Source organism: Oncorhynchus nerka, linkage group LG27, assembly GCF_034236695.1.
Source record: "Oncorhynchus nerka isolate Pitt River linkage group LG27, Oner_Uvic_2.0, whole genome shotgun sequence".
In the NCBI taxonomy this organism is placed as follows: domain Eukaryota; kingdom Metazoa; phylum Chordata; class Actinopteri; order Salmoniformes; family Salmonidae; genus Oncorhynchus; species Oncorhynchus nerka.
Window position 1 is genome coordinate 8588156 of NC_088422.1, and position 20005 is coordinate 8608160.

Consider the following 20005-nt stretch of genomic DNA (forward strand, 5'->3'; position numbering starts at 1 on the left):
GGATGGTGTGCATGCCTCCTTACTCGGACTAAAAGTCCACTCCGAATACCCCTTCTCGGCAGAGTCTTGGAGCAGCCTCTGGGATAAGTTCAATTGCCTTGGGGGGGGGGGGGTGTACGAACTAAGGATTGAATTCCGGAAAGTTGTATTTCTGGTCGAAATACCGGTGAATTACCACCGCTCTGATATCCAAAAGTTATTTCCAGGCTGTATGTAATAATGCAAAAAACGATCTGGGCTAACAATGTAAGAAATAACACACAAAAAAACGAAATACCGCAACGGCCATGTCTGCTCAGTTAGCGGACCGTTTGAACATCTACAGATCATCTTTAGGACACAGTCTAAAAAAAAGTGGTATTCGGTGTTGGAAGAGAAGATATTTAAGGCAGGTCTCAAAACACACACGCATTTTGATTATAAAACAACATACACGCGTGTATAAAACAATATAATTCAGCACAATAAACAAAAAAAATAAACATTTCATAAAAGGAATCACATTCAACCACATAGAGGTTCTCAAACACACACACACCCACACACACACACACACACACACACACACACACACACACACACACACACACAATATACCTAATATAATGTTTACATACCCTACATTATTCATCTCATATGTATATGTATATACTGTACTCTATATCATCTACTGCATCTTTATGTAATACATGTATCACTAGCCACTTTAACTATGCCACTTTGTTTACATACTCATCTCATATGTATATACTGCACTCAATACCATCTACTGTATCTTGCCTATGCCGCTCTGTACCATCACTCACTCATATATCTTTATGTACATATTCTTTATCCCCTTACACTTGTGTCTATAAGGTAGTAGTTTTGGAATTGTTAGCTAGATTACTTGTTGGTTATTACTGCATTGTCGGAACTAGAAGCACAAGCATTTCGCTACACTCGCATTAACATCTGCTAACCATGTGTATGTGACAAATACAATTTGATTTGATTTGATTTGATATATGTGGGTTGATGACTGACCAGTAGGAGGGGCAGTCTGAGGACTACCAAAAGACCAATGGGGAGTTTGTGTGACTAAAAGTGAAACTGGATAGAGCCTATAAGGACAGGGAGGTAGTGTAATCACAAAGCAGAGCTAAATAGCAGGGTAGGAACCATCACACAACAGGGAAATCCTTACTGACATAGCATCAATAACAGACTAAATCTACACTTCACACACTTCCTTCTCCAGAAGCCATCCTCACTCACACACACACACACATATATATATCTTCAGACACACAGCTTGAGTCCAGTCCAGACCCCTCACTACAGGTTATCGGTGACCAGTCATGATGCCTACCGTGGGTATTGCCAAGATCCTCTTCTGTGTTCTGTTCCTCTACAGCTGCTGCCGAGGTAAGTCCTCTCAGTTACTGGACGGCTTGGTTACTTAATCATCATGACGGGATGTAGATATGTCTTTATTAGTGGGTTTATTACTTTACAACAACATAAACAGATACTCACGCGTCACACAGACAGACAGACAGACAGACAGACAGACAGACAGACAGACAGACAGACAGACAGACAGACAGACAGACAGACAGACAGACAGACAGACAGACAGACAGACAGACAGACAGACAGACAGACAGACAGACAGACAGACAGACAGATAGACAGACAGACAGACAGACAGACTGTAAAAATCTAGTTGATTCAATGAATTATTATTTAGCAACTGGTTCCCGTCTTTTTTTTGTTTACTTAACTTTTCGGTCTAAGTTTTACCTGATCTAAAACAAAAATCCAGAAAATCACATTGTATGATTAATTACTTAAAAATCATACAATGTGATTTTCTGGATTTTTGTTTTAGATTCCGTCTCTCACAGTTGAAGTGTACCTATGATTAAAAATTACAGACCTCTACATGCTTTGTAAGTAGGAAAACCTGCAAAATCGGCAGTGTATCAAATACACTGTACATCTGATGGGCATGGTGGGTTCAATGCCGCGTTCAAAACAACTGGGAACTCGGAAATCTTAAGAGCTCCGACTGGGGAAAAAAATCGCTTTTCCAACTCGGAATTCCAAGTTAGGAACTTGGGCCTCTTAGTAGATCTCCGACTTTTCGACCTGAAGACCAAGGACATCATGACTTGACCTCATATTTCCCAGAGTTCCCAGAGCGCCACAAGACAACTGGGAATTCTGGTTAAACATTTTTTTGTTTAAATCAGGATGTCAGTGATCTTCAGGTCGTAACGTTGGAGCTCTAACCCGAGTTTCCTACTTGGTATTCTGAGTTGGATGACTTTTTCCCAGTCGGATCTCAATTTTTTTCAGAGTTCCCAGTTGTCTTGAACTCACTGAAGTCGGAAGTCTGAGATCCCCAAATACCCAATTGTTTTGAACACGGCATTAGTCTCAGTGGAGGAAGGGAGAGAACAGCAGAACGTCCGCCTCTCACAGTCTCTGCTCTCTCCTTCCTGTCCTCCGGTGAGACTGACCAGAGAGAGGTGAGACTGACCAGAGAGAGGTGAGACTGACCAGAGAGAGGTGAGACTGACCAGAGAGAGGGGAGACTGACCAGAGAGAGGGGAGACTGACCAGAGAGAGGTGAGACTGACCAGAGAGAGGTGAGACTGACCAGAGAGAGGTGAGACTGACCAGAGAGAGGTGAGACTGACCAGAGAGAGGGGACAACGACTTCCACCTGATGGCTAAAGTCGAGTCACACCGCATCTGCTTTCAGACACAAATTCATGTTGTTCCTCTGACCAGAGAAAGTATAATATCCCTCCCTATTAAAATAGACAGGACGAGATGCTAATAATGATAGAAACACAGCGCTGTCGATACACTTGGCTACTCATTCATTACAGTGTGAGTGGAAGTAGAGAGAAACATGTTTTATATTATGTAATAGTGTTGAATCAAAACAGTGTTGACAATGTTGAATAAAAACTTAAAAACTTAAACTCAGCAGCTCTTTGCTGTATTCTTTGACAGTCACTCTCTCTCTGGTCATGGTTTTAAACATGATGAAATCTCATGTAGGCTGGTATCTTTTCTACGGGCGGGGTCGTGTAGCTCTCTGATTGGCCAGTGCAGTAGATTGTGCCAATTTAAAATATTTAAAATGTTTAAATTCATTTCGATCGAAAATGTTCAGTAACTAAAAACGTCTGTGGAACCAGTTACTCAATAATTATTAGTTGAATGAGCTACACACACACACACACAAACGTTTGCACGCGCGCACAAACACACACACACACACACACACACACACGAATATACTTTGTCATCATGTGAGCTCCTTGAATCGTCAACTCATGTTATCACCTCTCCCACCAGGAAACTAAATGTTGGCACTCATTGAATAGAATTCAGTTAACAGAAAAGGAGTGTGTGTGTGTGTGTGTGTGTGTGTGTGTGTGTGTTTGTGTGTTTGTGCGCGCGTGCAAACGTTTGTGTGTGTGTGAACGAGCTATTACCTAACACTACCATATAGTTTGACCGTCTAGTGTCTGTAGTGTTGTTAAGTTACAGGGGAATTCCCAGCCAGATTAAAGAGATAAACATGCATCATTTAACTATAGTGTCAAATCAGCATGAACACTACTGATTTCTCTCGCTCTCTTAAAGTCTCGCTCTCTCCCTCCACTTCCTGTCCTTGTCCATGTCTCTCTCCTCTCTCCCTCTCTTTCTCCCTCTCACTCACTTTCTTTCTCCCTCTCTGTGTTCGTGTATGCTCAGCTACATCCACAATAGTGTGTTGGACTGAAATAACCATGATAAATCATTGGACATTACCCTGTTTCCCACAACTAAAACGACATCAACCCTGAGAAACTCAAGCCATCCCTAATCAGAGACAGTAAAGGGAGTATTATATTTCAGATCTAGTCTTACACAACTTAAAACTGTTTTACCATATTTCTGTTTTGAGATACCCCCCAAAAAGGGGACACTCAATCACTACCACAAAGACACACATTGGTAAACACACACCCGCGCACGCGCACACACACACTGATCTCTGTAAAGGTGTGGCCTGTTCACCTCTTTCTCACACATCGTTTTTTAACCTCCATCTTTCTATTCCTCCCCTCTCTTTCTGTATTCAATAAAATGCTATCTTGTCTAATTTTCAATGGTTGCACAGTTAAACAATAGTTATTTTCTCACTTTTAGGTGTGATGCATTGTTGTTCTGTCCCAGGAACGGAAATGGTTGAGTTTTCAAAACCAATGGTCAAACTCCCACGATGTGTCAATCGCCCCACGTTTGAAACCGTGACGATGCGTTGGTACACTTGTTTATTGTTTATTCATCTGAAGATCTCAAGCCATAGTGGTTTGCTAGTTTCGGAGAAATTCCCAAAACTTTGATGAGAGATACCAATCTTTGAAATGCGCTTGATATAAAGGCAACCTGGAACATGCCCCGAATTTTTGTGTTGACACTTACATCATGTCACAGTGCATTGTGAAGAATCAGGGTGGATGTGGCTATGATACGTGTGTAAAGGCCAGAAGGAAGAGATTGCACAAAATAAACATTGCTCACAAGATAAAAAATGGTGACAGAGGAGAAAGGGTACATTCTCTATGCAATTTGTCTCACTTTTGGATACAGAAGTTCTGCTGCAAAGCTAATGTTTGCTAGCACCTCTGTCCTACCTAGCTAGCTAGCTTTAGGTCAAATCTAAAACATATTTTTGAATGTAGAAATTCTGCTAGATGATTTAGCACGAGATAATCTTTGGCATTATATAGTTAGCTAGCGAAGTAGATGATGTTTGCTGGCTAGTTTAGATTAGTACGCTAGCTAGCTAGTTATCTAACCTTTGAACTTAGGTATTGTCTTTAGCTAGGTAACGTTAGCTGGTAATTTACCTAGCTAGCATCCTTTGTCAGCACAGTAGTAGTTCCAATTTTAAGACTAACTTACTATCTAGCTAGCTAACAGGCTAGTGTATTAGCAAAAGTTGGGATAACTAGCTAACCCCTTTAATCAGTGGTAGCTGGCTATTAGTGTTAGCAAGTAATGTTAAACACTAGCTAGCTAGCTATTATTATTATTAGCTAGCAGTGGATAACATAACTAGCTAAGCCTAAATCATGATAGCAGAGATATCTGTAGCTAGAGTGTCTACGCTAAATTGACATACATTCTACATTTAACCCAACCCCTCTGAATCAGAGAGGTGCAGGGGGGCTGCCTTAATTGACATCCACATCTCCAGTGCCCAGGGAACAGTAAATATATTAACATTTAGCTAGCTGAATGACAGATCTTTACCTTGTCAGCTCAAGGATTTGATCTAGCAACCTTTCTGGCCCATCGCTCTAACCACTAGGCTACCTGCCGCCCCTTCTAGGATACCTGCCGCCCCTTCTAGGCTACCTACCGCCCCTTCTAGGATACCTGCCACCCCTTCTAGGCTACCTACCGCCCCTTCTAGGCTACCTGCCGCCCCTTCTAGGCTACCTCCCCTTCTAGGCTACCTGCCGCCCCTTCTAGGCTACCTGCCGCCCCTTCTAGGCTACCTGCCGCCCCTTCTAGGCTACCTGCCGCCCCTTCTAGGATACCTGCCGCCCCTTCTAGGCTACCTGCCGCCCCTTCTAGGCTACCTGCCTCCCCTTGTGAAAACACAGAAGGGGACCATGAGACCCAATGTTGTATTTTAAATAGTTAAGCTGTTGTCAATTTCTATTCCGACTTGTAATGGTAAAAAATGAGGGAAAAAAAGACATCCCCCTGTTTATCTGAATTAGCTAGACTACTCACTATACCAATGAGTCACTGAAATTACAATTATTTCCCCAATGTATCATTCTATTAAATTACATTTTGTTCTTACTCTTGTTTTGTATGTTTTGGGAGATGATATGCTGTTTTAAATGTTTGAAACTCATTCATAAACGTCCAGATTATTTCCACTTTCTTTTAAGATATATTTTTAGAAGTTATAAATATTGATAGGCCTAACTCATTCATAAATGGTCAGGTGGTTTACACTTTCTTTTAAGGTATATTTTCAGAAGTTATAAATGTTGGTAACTCATTTGTTAATGGTCAGTGGATTACCACTTTAAGAATAAGGTATACGTTTAGCACTTATAAATGTTGATAACTCAGTTATAAATGTTTATAGGTCAGTCACTTTAGGATAAGGTACACTTTTAGCAGTTATACATCATTTATAAATGATTTGAGAGTTCACTCAAGAGTGTAGACATACTTAAAGGCAGTATTGGGTACTCATCACTACATACAGTACATGACAGAAGATTCAACACTTTGTTATGGTGATCATATTACCATCTAGTGGAAGCCATAGGAACTGCAATTTGGTCCGATCCTTACTCCTCCTCAGACGAAGAGTAAGAAATCCGTTACAAAAAGGCACTGTGTAAATGCAGGAAGTAGTTTAGTCTCCACTACACTAATATATTGGTCAGCTAATGCAGGACTAGTAAAGGCCCAGGTAACCTCAGCATCCCTACTTCCCACGGCTATGCACAGTAGCATGGGCAGGCATATTATATTTCATTGGACTAAATTGTTTTTGGTATCTTAGTTGTCTTAGCTGTCACTATTAGACTAAGTGTAACAGTATAACTTTAGACCGTCCCCTCGCCCAAACCTGGGTGCGAACCAGGGATTCTCTGCACACATCAACAACAGTCACCCACGAAGCATCGTTATCCATCGCTCCACAAAAGCCGCGGCCCTTGCAGAGCACAGGGGGAACCACTACTTCAAGGTCTCCGAGCAAGTGACGTCACCGATTGAAACACTATTTAGCGCGCACCACCGCTAACTAAGCTAGCATTTCACATCCGTTACATAAGCATACTGTAGGTGATTAAATGATGTTGAAATATGGAAGTTAAAATGGTGCTGGAGTAGTGGAGGCAGCTCCTGTTTTCTTTGTGACTTGGGGTAACTCTCTGTGGGTCTAAATCAATAGTTGTTCAGTAGTCAGAAAATGTCGGAAACATTAACTTGCTTGACCATGCTGTAGATCATGTAACTGTATGTGGACTGGACAGAGGTTGCTCTCTGGTTTTGTGATGAAACAAAGGTGTGGTTGAATTTATTCTGCCAATGTGTCTTCTTCTTGTCTCGACCCTTAGGCCTATATTTCACGGTGGCAAGGGATGTGAACTAACAGGTTATAGAGCAAACAACACAAATAATATGGCTTTTTTTCCCCTGGCTTCCTTTGTGATTTTACCCATTTCAGATAGGAGGACCTGTTTTCTGTTAACCGCCCAACACAGAATAGTCGTTTGGGGAAAATATCCCTTCTATTTCATTCGGCTATGTTCAATTGTATTCATCCTTACTATAATATAATATAAAATAATGCCACGGAATTTTAAGCAAATCTTGTCTGCTAAATGAACTAGCGTAGCCCACAGCCATATGACAAAGCCAGATCAGGACAAAACATAAGGACAACTCAGAGTATGCTCTTCTGTTCTTCTGAAATAGACTACATTTTACTTCATATAATGTTTCTTTAGACCTGTCTAAAATAAATCATGGATTTATTGTGAAGGTGTAGGTTATATTAAATAGATTTATTAGACTTTTTAAAATGTAGATGTTCTATAGGTTCCTCGTCAGTGGCTTGTAGACTGTAGATGTTCTATAGGTTCCTCGTCAGTGGCTTGTAGACTGTAGATGTTCTATAGGTTCCTCATCAGTGGCTTGTAGACTGTAGATGTTCTAAAGGTTCCTCGTCAGTGGCTTGTAGACCGTAGATGTTCTAAAGGTTCCTCGTCAGTGGCTTGTAGACTGTAGATGTTCTAAAGGTTCCTCGTCAGTGGCTTGTAGACTGTAGATGTTCTATAGGTTCCTCATCAGTGGCTTGTAGACTGTAGATGTTCTATAGGTTCCTCATCAGTGGCTTGTAGACTGTAGATGTTCTATAGGTTCCTCGTCAGTGGCTTGTAGACTGTAGATTTTCTTAATGGTTCCTCATCAGTGGCTTGTAGACTGTGATGTTCTAGGTTCCTCGTCATGTTCTAAAGGTTCCTCGTCAGTGGCTTGTAGACTGTAGATGTTCTAAAGGTTCCTCGTCAGTGGCTTGTAGACCGTAGATGTTCTAAAGGTTCCTCGTCAGTGGCCTGTAGACTGTAGATGTTCTATAGGTTCCTCATCAGTGGCTTGTAGACTGTAGATGTTCTATAGGTTCCTCGTCAGTGCCTTGTAGACTGTAGATGTTCCATAGGTTCCTCGTCAGTGGCTTGTAGACTGTAGATGTTCTAAAGGTTCCTCGTCAGTGGCTTGTAGACTGTAGATGTTCTAAAGGTTCCTCGTCAGTGGCTTGTAGACCGTAGATGTTCTAAAGGTTCCTCGTCAGTGGCTTGTAGACTGTAGATGTTCTAAAGGTTCCTCGTCAGTGGCTTGTAGACTGTAGATGTTCTATAGGTTCCTCATCAGTGGCTTGTAGACTGTAGATGTTCTATAGGTTCCTCATCAGTGGCTTGTAGACTGTAGATGTTCTATAGGTTCCTCGTCAGTGGCTTGTAGACTGTAGATTTTCTTAAGGTTCCTCATCAGTGGCTTGTAGACTGTGAATGTTCTAAAGGTTCCTCGTCAGTGGCTTGTAGACTGTAGCTGTTCTATAGGTTCCTCGTCAGTGGCCTGTAGACTGTAGATGTTCTATAGGTTCCTCATCAGTGGCTTGTAGACTGTAGATGTTCTATAGGTTCCTCGTCAGTGCCTTGTAGACTGTAGATGTTCCATAGGTTCCTCGTCAGTGGCTTGTAGACTGTAGATGTTCTATAGGTTCCTCGTCAGTGGCTTGTAGACTGTAGATGTTCTAAAGGTTCCTCGTCAGTGGCTTGTAGACTGTAGATGTTCTATAGGTTCCTCATCAGTGGCTTGTAGACTGTAGATGTTCTATAGGTTCCTCATCAGTGGCTTGTAGACTGTAGATGTTCTATAGGTTCCTCATCAGTGGCTTGTAGACTGTAGATGTTCTAAAGGTTCCTCATCAGTGGCTTCTAGACTGCGTGGAAGGCAGGAGATGCTAAACATGTTTACGTTAACTAATGATCAATTACAATGAGACCGGCAGTTATTTGCATAAAAATCACAGGCTGACAAAATGTCATGACTGCCACAGCCTTAGGTATCAATAACATGACTGCCACAGCCCTGGATATTAATAACATGACTGCCACAGCCTTAGGTATCAATAACATGACTGCCACAGCCTTAGGTATCAATAACATGACTGCCACAGCCTTAGGTATCAATAACATGACTGCCACAGCCTTAGGTATCAATAACATGACTGCCACAGCCCTGGATATTAATAACATGACTGCCACAGCCTTAGGTATCAATAACATGACTGCCACAGCCTTAGGTATCAATAACATGACTACCACAGCCCTAGGTATCAATAACATGACTGCCACAGCCTTAGGTATCAATAACATGACTGCCACAGCCCTGGGTATCAATAACATGACTGCCACAGCCTTAGGTATCAATAACATGACTGCCACAGCCTTAGGTATCAATAACATGACTGCCACAGCCTTAGGTATCAATAACATGACTGCCACAGCCTTAGGTATCAATAACATGACTGCCACAGCCTTAGGTATCAATAACATGACTGCCACAGCCTTAGGTATCAATAACATGACTGCCACAGCCTTAGGTATCAATAACATGACTGCCACAGCCTTAGGTATCAATAACATGACTGCCACAGCCTTAGGTATCAATAACATGACTGCCACAGCCTTAGGTATCAATAACATGACTGCCACAGCCTTAGGTATCAATAACATGACTGCCACAGCCTTAGGTATCAATAACATGACTACCACAGCCCTAGGTATCAATAACATGACTGCCACAGCCCTAGGTATCAATAACATGACTGCCACAGCCCTAGGTATCAATAACATGACTGCCACAGCCTTAGGTATCAATAACATGACTGCCACAGCCCTAGGTATCAATAACATGACTGCCACAGCCCTAGGTATCAATAACAAGGATGGCTCCCCCGTTGTTTTACCATCCAGTGATATTACGGTTGCCATTTCACACCAGAGCGTTCACCATACTTGGACTATCACAGAGAAGTGGTTAAGTGTGTTGATATAATCTGTTAAGGAATGATGATTGAATCGTGTTCTGGATGTAGACGCATCATGAAAACCAACCTCTTCTATTCCTGGGACAGAGCACCAATTACATCACACCTAAAAGGGAGAAAATAACTATTGTTCAACTGTGCAACTATTGAAAATAAGGACGCATGATGATACACAAAGGGTTCAATATTATAAGCGTTTGTAAGTTATAAAATGGTTAGTAAACTGGACATAAATATTGGCTTACTATTTGGCCAGTTATTGAACTATTTTTACCAATGATTTATAACCATTTATTAATGGTTTATAATGCATTTATTAATGATCAAATAATTGATTTAAAACAATTATAATAACCCCTTTATAAGCCCTTTACAAATGAAATCTTATTGTAAAAAGTGTTATCCATTATTTGTTGTTGAGGCAATTATCTGCTGACTGTTTGATTGTTTGAAACTTTTATTTTGAATGTTCAATGTTTTTTTTTAACCTTCTCTTTCTCTTCTCTCTCAGTGACTCAGGGCCAGATGGTGATGGACTGCTGTCTGACGGTCAGTCAGAGAGAGATCCCTAGACACGTTGTCATAGGTTACCAGCCTCAGGTCAGAGGTCAAGGCTGCTCCATCAACGCTGTGGTGTAAGTGAAAAACGTGTATTTCATTGGTTTGGATTTACAACGACCACCCACTGTGGAGTTGAGAGGATTGTATAGGTATTACTGCATTGTCGGAACTAGAAGAACAAGCATTTCGCAAACACTCGCATTAACATCTGATAACCATGTGTATGTGACAAATGCAATTTGATTTGATTTGGTTTAAGAAATATGGTGATAACTCCACATGCCTTATAAGAAAGCAAGGGCTGTTATTATACTTAACAAAAACATAAATGCAACATGGAACAATTTAAAAGATTTTACTTACTTAGAGTTCATAGAAGGAAACCAGTCAATTGAAATGAATTAATTAGGCCCTAATCTATGGATAGGCCTAGGAGCCATAGGTGGGACTAGGAGGGCATAGGCCCACCCACTTAGGAGCCTGGTCCAGCCAATCAGAATGAGTTTTTCCCCACAAAAGGGCTTAATTACAGACAGAAAAACTCCTCAGCACCCCCCTCCCCCCTCCTCAGACGATCCCACAGGTGAAGAAGCCGGATTTGGAGGTATTGGGCTAGCATGGTTACACGTGGTCTGCGGTGGTGAGGCTGGTTGGATGTACTGCGAAAATGAGAAATAAAGACATCCCCCTGTTTATCTGAATTACATTGGAGGAGGCTTATGGTAGAGAAATTAACATTAAATTATCTGGCAACTGCTCTGTTGAACATTACTGCAGTCAGCATGCCAATTGGACGCTCCCTCAAAACTTGAGAGATCTGTGGCATTGTGTTGTGTGACAAAACTGCACATTTTAAAGTGGCCTTTTATTGCCCCCAGCACAAGGTGCACCTATGCACCGATCATCCTGTTTAATCAGCTTATTGATGGATTATCTTGGCAAAGGAGAAATGCTTACTAACAGGAATATAAACAAATTTGAGAGAAATAAGCTTTTTTTGTGCGTATGGAACATTTCTGGAACCTTTTATTTCAACACACGAAAAATGGCACCAACACTTTACATGTTGCGTTTATATTTTGTTCAGTATATCTTGCTTATACCTTACCCTGTCTACTTACATAATGCTAATCAATTAAGGTGTTGTATTGTCTAGTCCGCACAGTACGTGGTAGGTCTATAGCAGCAACCTTTCTAAAGCATTGTCTAGTAGTGGTAGCACTGCCGACAAGACTACACATGCTAGCCATAGCAACGGTAGTTTGGGGGTACTGGAGGGGATTTGCTGAAGATGTCTATATATCTGTCCACTACTACAGGACTAGAAAAGTGCACTACATTTGTGAAAACATTTCAAACTTAAGAGTTTGATAATTATCTGTACAAAACAATTAATCTGATAATACTTGTGGAATATAAGAATACTTGCTTGATATACAGTATGTTTTCCAGGTTCTTGAAATACGTTGGCAAATGCAAACTATTTCTATGTGAAAACCAAAATGGTCTATTCCTTCCTTTTCCATTTTAGTAGACTCATATCCAGAGTAACTGCATACATGTTCATACTGGTCCCCCTTTAGGAACCGAATCGACAATCCTAGCATTGCAAGCACCATGCACTCTCTATCAACTGAGGCACATCATCATTAACAACTTGTCTCATTGTCTCATTGTACTCAATTACTGGATTGGTCATTGTTTTATCGTCACGGTGATGGAAAGACTACAGGTACAAACCTAGATGACCAGCCTACAGTTGAAGTCGGAAGTTAACATATACCTTAGCCAAATACATTTAAACTCCGTTTTTCACAATGTCTGACATTTAATCCTAGTACAAATCCCCTGTCTTAGGTCAGTTAGGATCACCACTTTATTTTAAGAATGTGAAATGTCAGAATAATAGTAGAGAAAATGATTTATTTCAGCTTTTATTTCATCTTTCATCACATTCCCAGTGGGTCAGAAGTTTACATACACTCAATTAGTATTTGGTAGCATTGTCTTTAAATTGTTTAACTTGGGTCAAACGTTTCGGGTAGCCTTCCACAAGCTTCCCACAATAAGTTGGGGGAATTTTGTCCCATTCCTCCTGACAGAGCTGGTGTAACTGAGTCAGGTTTGTAGGCCTCCTTGCTCGCACACACTTTTTTCAGTTCTGCCCACAAATTTTCAATAGGATTGAGGTCAGGGCTTTGTGATGGCCACTCCAATACAGTGACTTCGTTGTCCTTAAGCCATTTTGCCACAACTTTGGAAGTATTCTTGGGGTCATTGACCATTTGGAAGACCCATTTGCGACAAAGCTTTAACTTTCTGACTGATGTCTTGAGATGTTGCTTCAATATATCCACATAATTTTCCTACCTCATGATGCCATCTATTTTGTGAAGTGCACCAGTTCCTCTTGTAGCAAAGCACCCCCACAACATGATGCTGCCACCCCCGTGCTTCACGGTTGGGATGGTGTTCTTCGGCTTGCAAGCATCCCCCTTTTTCCTCCAAACATAAAGATGGTGATTATGGCCAAACAATTCTATTTTTGTTTCATCAGACCAGAGGACATTTCTCCAAAAGTACGATCTTTGTCTCCATGTGCAGTTGCAAACCGTAATCTGGCTTTTTTTATGGCGGTTTTGGAGCAGTGGTTTCTTCCTTGCTGAGCGGCCTTTCAGGTTATGTCGATATCAGACTCGTTTTACAGTGTATATACAGTGAGGGAAACAAGCATTTACCACCTTCCTGATTTCTTTTTTTTTTCTTCATATCTGTCACACTTAAATGTTTCAGATCGTCAAACAAATTTAAATATTACACAAAGATAACCCAAATAAACACAAAATGCAGTTTTTAACCCATTCAGAGGTGGACTTGCTGGTGTGTTTTGGATCATTGTCCTGCTGCAGAACCCAAGTGCGCTTCAGCTTGAGGTCAGGAACTGATGGCCGGACATTCTCCTTCAGGATTTTTTGGTAGAGAGCAGAATTCATGGTTCCATCGATCACAGCAAGTTGTCCAGGTCCTGAAGCAGCAAAGCAGCCCCAGACCATCACACAACCACCACCATATTTGACTGTTGGTACGATGTTCTTTTTTCTGAAATGCTGTGTTACTTTTACGCCAGATGTAAGGGGACGCACATCTTCCAAAAAGTCGTCAGTCCACAGAATATTTTCCCAAAAGTCTTGGGGATCATCATGATGTTTTTTTGCCAAAAGTGAGACAAGCCTTTATTTTTATTTTTGGTCAGCAGTGGTTTTCGCCTTGGAACTCTGCCATGGATGCCATTTTTGCCCAGTCTCTTTCTTATGGTTGAATACTTATGGTTGAATTCTCATGACTACTGACCTTAACTGAGGCAAGTAAAGGCCTGCAGTTCTTTAGATGTTGTTGTGGGTTCTTTTGTGACCTCTTGGATGAGTCGTCGCTGCGCTCTTGGGGTCATTTTGGTCAGCCGGCCACTCCTGGGAAGGTTCACCACTCTTCCAGATTTTCTCCATTTGTGTGTAATGGCTCTCACCGTGGTTCACTGGAGTCCCAAAACTTTAGAAATGACTTTGTAACCCTTTCCAGACTGATAGATGTCAATTCCTTTGTTTCTCATCTGTTCCTGAATTTCTTTGGATCGCGGCATGATGTCTTGCTTTTTGAGATCTTTTGGCCTACTTCAATGTTAGACGATTTCTTGATTCAACAGGTCTGGTAGTAATCAGGCCTGGGTGTGGCTAGTGAAATTGAACTCAGCTTTCCAAAAAATGTGATTAATAAACACAGTAAATTCATGATTTAACAATGGGGGGCCATGAAGGTTTGGATAGCTTTTTTCCTTTTAATAAACTACATTTTCACTTAAAAACTGCATTTTGTGTTTTCTTGGGTTATCTTTGTGTAATATCAAACATTGTTTGATGATCTGAAACATTGTATGTGTATGTACACTTCTGACCCACTGAATTGTGATACAGTGAATTCATTATAAGTGAAATAATCTGTCTGTAAACAATTGTTGGAAAAATGACTTGTGTCATGCACAAAGTAGATGTCCTAACCGACTTGCCGAAACTATATTTTGTTTTTGTTGACTTCAACCTAAGTGTATGTAAACTTCCGACATCAACTGTATGTACAATACAGTAATGACATTTACATTAAGTGGTTTGTAAGCAGTGGCGGTCAGTGAGGGAGGAAAATTGTTTTTCCATGAGCATGACCTTATTTCGAATACAGCATATTAGATGACTCTCATTCATTTAATTCACTTAATTCTCCTTCATTTTGGAAGATATTAATTTGTTCAAAACTGTTCAACTATTGTCTTTTTCTCTCTTTGAGTCAACTAGCTAGCTGTAGTTTATGCTTTCAGTACTAGATTCGTTTTCTGATCCTTTGATTGGCTGGACAACATGTAAATTCATGCTGCAAGAGCTTTGATAGCTTGGAAGACGTTCTCCGGAGGTTGCCTTAATTACGGTGTAAGTCTATGGATGGGGGTGAGAACCATGAGCCTCCTAGGTTTTGTATTGAAGTCAATGTACCCAGAGGAGGACGGAAGCTAGCTGTCCTCCGGCTACACTATAGTGCTACTCTACAGAGTTCTGTTGATGCTACTGTAGACTTTAATTGCAAAATAGTGTTTTGATCAATTAAATGGTGAAATGTGATTATATTTAGTATAGTTTCATCTACAAAGGAAAACTTTAAAAATGTTTTACTTAAAAAAAAAAATGAAATTCACTGAGGAGGATGGTCCTCCCCTTCATCCTCTGAGGAGCCTCCACTGTTTGTATGGATGGTAAGGGTAGCCTAGTGGTTAGAGTGTTGGACTAGTAACCGCAAGGTTGCAAGTTCAAACCCCCGAGCTGACAATGTACAAATCTGTCATTCTGCCCCTGAACAGGCAGTTAACCCACTGTTCCTAGGCCGTCATTGAAAAGAAGAATTTGTTCTTAACTGACTTCCCTAGTTAAATAAAGGTAAAATAATAATAATGCTGCACAAAAAGTGGTTGTTTTCCATATTATTTGATCAAGAAATATATTTAATTTAATGTAGATGTCTTGTGTCATTGCCCATAACTTTACACCTTTTAGATGTAAATGTTTGACGACAGGGTTTTGTTCTTTCTGGATTACATTAGAATGACATCACAGAGAAAGGGACAGGGTTTTGTTCTTTCTGGATTCCATTAGAATGACATCACAGAGAAAGGGTCAGGGTTGTGTTCTTTCTGGATTCCATTAGAATGACATCACAGAGAAAGGGACAGGGTTGTGTTCTTTCTGGATTCCATTAGAATGACATCACAGAGAAAAAGACAGGGGTTTGTTCTTTCTGGATTCCATTAGAATGACATCACAGAGAAAGGGAAAGGGTTGTGTTCTTTCTGGATCCCATTAGAATGACAATAGCAGAGAAAGGGAGAGGGCAACAACTCTTACACCTACAACTATTAAATCCTGCAAGATACTGTTCTTAATTATACAGCTACCTTCTTTTTTTTTTGAAGCAGAGATGATGAAAAAGTTTTTGCCCATGCTACGGAGATCTATATCGGTCTGCCAAATCGGTCTGCTAATACTAGTAAAGGCCCAGTGGACTACTTTTGGGAAAATATACATTTTTCTAAAAATACATTTTTTTTGTTGAAAATTCAGATTCTTCAGGGGGTGCTGCCGGTACCCTCAGCACCCCTACTTCCCACGGCTATGCCAGTAGCAGGAGTTTGATCCCAGCATATTCCTTACTCTCCATACCTCCCTGTAACCTTTCTCCCCTCTCATTCCTTACTCTGTACCTCCTTGTAACCTGTCTCCCCTCTCATTCCTTACTGCAGCTTCACTACCAGGAGGGGACTCAAGCTGTGTGCTCCCACTGACCCCACCTGGGTTACAGACCTGATGAATCTCATGGACCGCCTCATCAAGAAATGCCACGAAACCAACTTCAAGGTAACGTCCTTACAAGCAATGTGTATGTAGATTACAAGCAATGTGTATGTAGATTACATAGATTACAGTGTATAGTAGATATAGTACTGTGAAGATTACATACCGGGAATATCTGCATTGTGTCCCGCCACCCGCCAATCCCCTCCTTTACGCTACTGCTACTCTCTGTTTATCATACATGCATAGTCACGTACATAGGTCTACTACACCTGTTGTATTCAGCATTTCACTGTAAGGTCTACTACACCTGTTGTATTCAGCATTTCACTAAAAGGTCTACTACACCTGTTGTATTCAGCATTTCACTGTGAGGTCTACTACACCTGTTGTATTCAGCATTTCACTGTAAGGTCTACTACACCTGTTGTATTCAGCATTTCACTGTAAGGTCTACTACACCTGTTGTATTCAGCATTTCACTGTAAGGTCTACTACACCTGTTGTATTCAGCATTTCACTGTAAGGTCTACTACACCTGTTGTATTCAGCATTTCACTGTAAGGTCTACTACACCTGTTGTATTCAGCATTTCACTGGAAGGTCTACTACACCTGTTGTATTCGGTGCACATGACAAATAAACTTTGATTTGATTTGACATAGACTGCAGTATAGAGTAGCCGTCTTCATCGACCTGGCCAAGGCTTTCGACTCTGTCAATCACCGCATTCTTATCGGCACACTCAACAGCCTTGATTTCTCAAATGACTGCCTGGACTGGTTCACCAACTACTTCTCAGACAGAGTTCAGTGTGTCAAATCGGAGGACCTGTTGTCCGGACCTCTGGCAGTCTCTATGGGGGTACCACAGGGTTCAATTCTCGGGGCCGACTCTTTTCTCTGTATATATCAACAATGTCGCTCTTGCTGCTGGTGATTCCCTGATCCACCTCTACGCAGACGACACCATTCTGTATACATCTGGCCCTTCTTTGGACACTGTGTTAACTAACCTCCAAACGAGCTTCAATGCCATACAACACTCCTTCCGTGGCCTCCAACTGCTCCTAAACGCTAGTAAAACCAAATGCATGCTTTTCAACCGTTCGCTGCCCGCACCCGCCCGCCCGACTAGCATCACTACTCTGGACGATTCTGACTTAGAATATGTGGACAACTACAAATACCTAGGTGTCTGGCTAGAATGTAAACTCTCCTTCCAGACTCATATTAAACATCTCCAATCCAAAATTAAAACTAGAATTGGCTTCTTATTTCGCAACAAAGCCTCCTTCACTCACACCGCCAAACATACCCTCGTAAAACTGACTATCCTACCGATCCTCGACTGCGGCGATGTCATTTACAAAATAGCTTCCAATACTCTACTCAGCAAACTGGATGCAGTCTATCACAGTGCCATCCGTTTTGTCACCAAAGCCCCTTATACCACCCACCAATGCGACCTGTATGCGACCTGTATGCTCTCGTCGGCTGGCCCTCGCTACATATTCATCTATAAGTCTATGCTAGGTAAAGCGCCACCTTATCTCAGCTCACTGGTCACGATAACAACACCCACCTGTAGCACGCGCTCCAGCAGGTATATCTCACTGGTCATCCCCAAAGCCAACACCTACTTTGGCTGCCATTCCTTCCAGTTCTCTGCTGCCAATGACTGGAACGAATTGCAAAAATCGCTGAAGCTGGAGACTTATATTTCCCCACTAACTTTAAACATCAGCTATCTGAGCAGCTAACCAATCGCTGCAGCTGTACATAGCCCTTCTGTAAATAGCCCACCCAATCTACCTCCCTCATCCCCATATTGTTTTTATTTACTTTTCTGCTCTTTTGCACACCAGTAACACTACTTGCACATCATCATCTGCTCATCTATCACTCCAGTGTTAATTTGCTAAACTGTAATTACTTTGCTCCTATGGCCTATTTTATTGCCTACCTCCTCACACCATTTGCACACACTGTATATAGACTTTCTTTCTTTTCTTCTATTGTGTTATTGACTGTACGCTTGTTTATTCCATGTGTAACTCTGTGTTGTTGTTTGTGTCGCTCTGCTTTGCTTTATCTTGGCCAGGTAACAGTTGTGTAAATGAGAACTTGTTCTCAACTAACTTACCTGGTTAAAGGTGAAATAATAAATACATAAAATATTGTACTGGGTAGATTACATAGATTACAGTATATAGTAGCTATAGTACTAAACTTTGGAATTCAAAAGAAACTTACTTTAGCTAGTGACCTAACTCTAAGTGTGTCTGTGTGTTTGCAGGCTAAACACTGTAAGAAGCTGATACACAAGAGTCCCTAAGGTCCCTGTCAGAGCCCCTCGTACCACCACCACCACCACCACCACCACCACCACCCCTGGTCAAAACAACCATGACAGAGCCTGAGAAGAACCTTCCAAGTGGGTGAAGAACAGGGTGGGAGAAGTAATACAACGACAAAAAAGACAAATGTGATTCCTCGTACCACTAATGCACTTTTTTGATTAAGTTTCCTTCTGTCTTCAGTCTTTTGTTTATCCAATAGACCATCTTGCTTAAGATACCATGCTGTTTCTCAGTGGCACGTTCACGTAGAAGACGTTTTTTATGTTATTTTTATGTGACAAAATATCGAATGATAATATTCCAAAAAAAGAGTAGACTGGCTTTAACCCTTGACCCCACATTTGAACTGACCCTTAAAGCTACAGTCTGTGATTTGAAAAGCAACAAAATGGCAGAAGTAATTGAAACGACCAGATTCCTAGATCCCAGACTGATTTTGTCATCAAATACAACTTTATTTGTCACATGCTTCATGAACAGCTGTATTCCAACAGTGAAATTCTTACTAACACGTCATGTTCCAACAACGCAGGATAAAGAAAGAAAAATATATATAATATAAAATCAGAATCAGAAATCAGAATAAATCAGGGGTTAGAGGTCAGGGGTCAAGGTGCTGGCAGCTGGTTAGAACACCCATCTGCCAAATCTATACGTAAATCTCAGAGAATTAAATATACAATGTATATGACACGTTCTTATTTTTTATGGACCTTTTGTTTTTTCAATAAAGACTTTGCCAAATCAATATTCTGAGTGAACGTATTGCTGTTTATTTTGAGGACGATAGTGTATGGGCCAGATTCCCAGACACAGTGTATGGGCCAGATTCCCAGACACAGATTAAGCTCATGGGCCAGATTCCCAGACACAGTGTATGGGCCAGATTCCCAGACACAGTGTATGGGCCAGATTCCCAGACACAGTGTATGGGCCAGATTCCCAGACACAGATTAAGCTCATGGGCCAGATTCCCAGACACAGTGTATGGGCCAGATTCCCAGACACAGTGTATGGGCCAGATTCCCAGACACAGTGTATGGGCCAGAT

General features: G+C 41.2%; 1 protein-coding gene across 1 annotated transcript; it reads left to right on the forward strand.

Moving 5' to 3' along the window:
- The first annotated feature begins 1118 nt into the window (after window positions 1-1118).
- ccl19a.1 (chemokine (C-C motif) ligand 19a, tandem duplicate 1) lies at window positions 1119-19703 on the forward strand. The gene is made up of 4 exons (XM_029637092.2): window positions 1119-1407; window positions 10656-10779; window positions 16542-16656; window positions 18892-19703. The coding sequence occupies exons 1-4, from the start codon at window positions 1341-1343 to the stop codon at window positions 18928-18930; spliced, it is 345 nt and encodes a 114-aa protein (XP_029492952.1). The 5' UTR covers window positions 1119-1340; the 3' UTR covers window positions 18931-19703.
- Window positions 19704-20005: the final 302 nt, after the last annotated feature.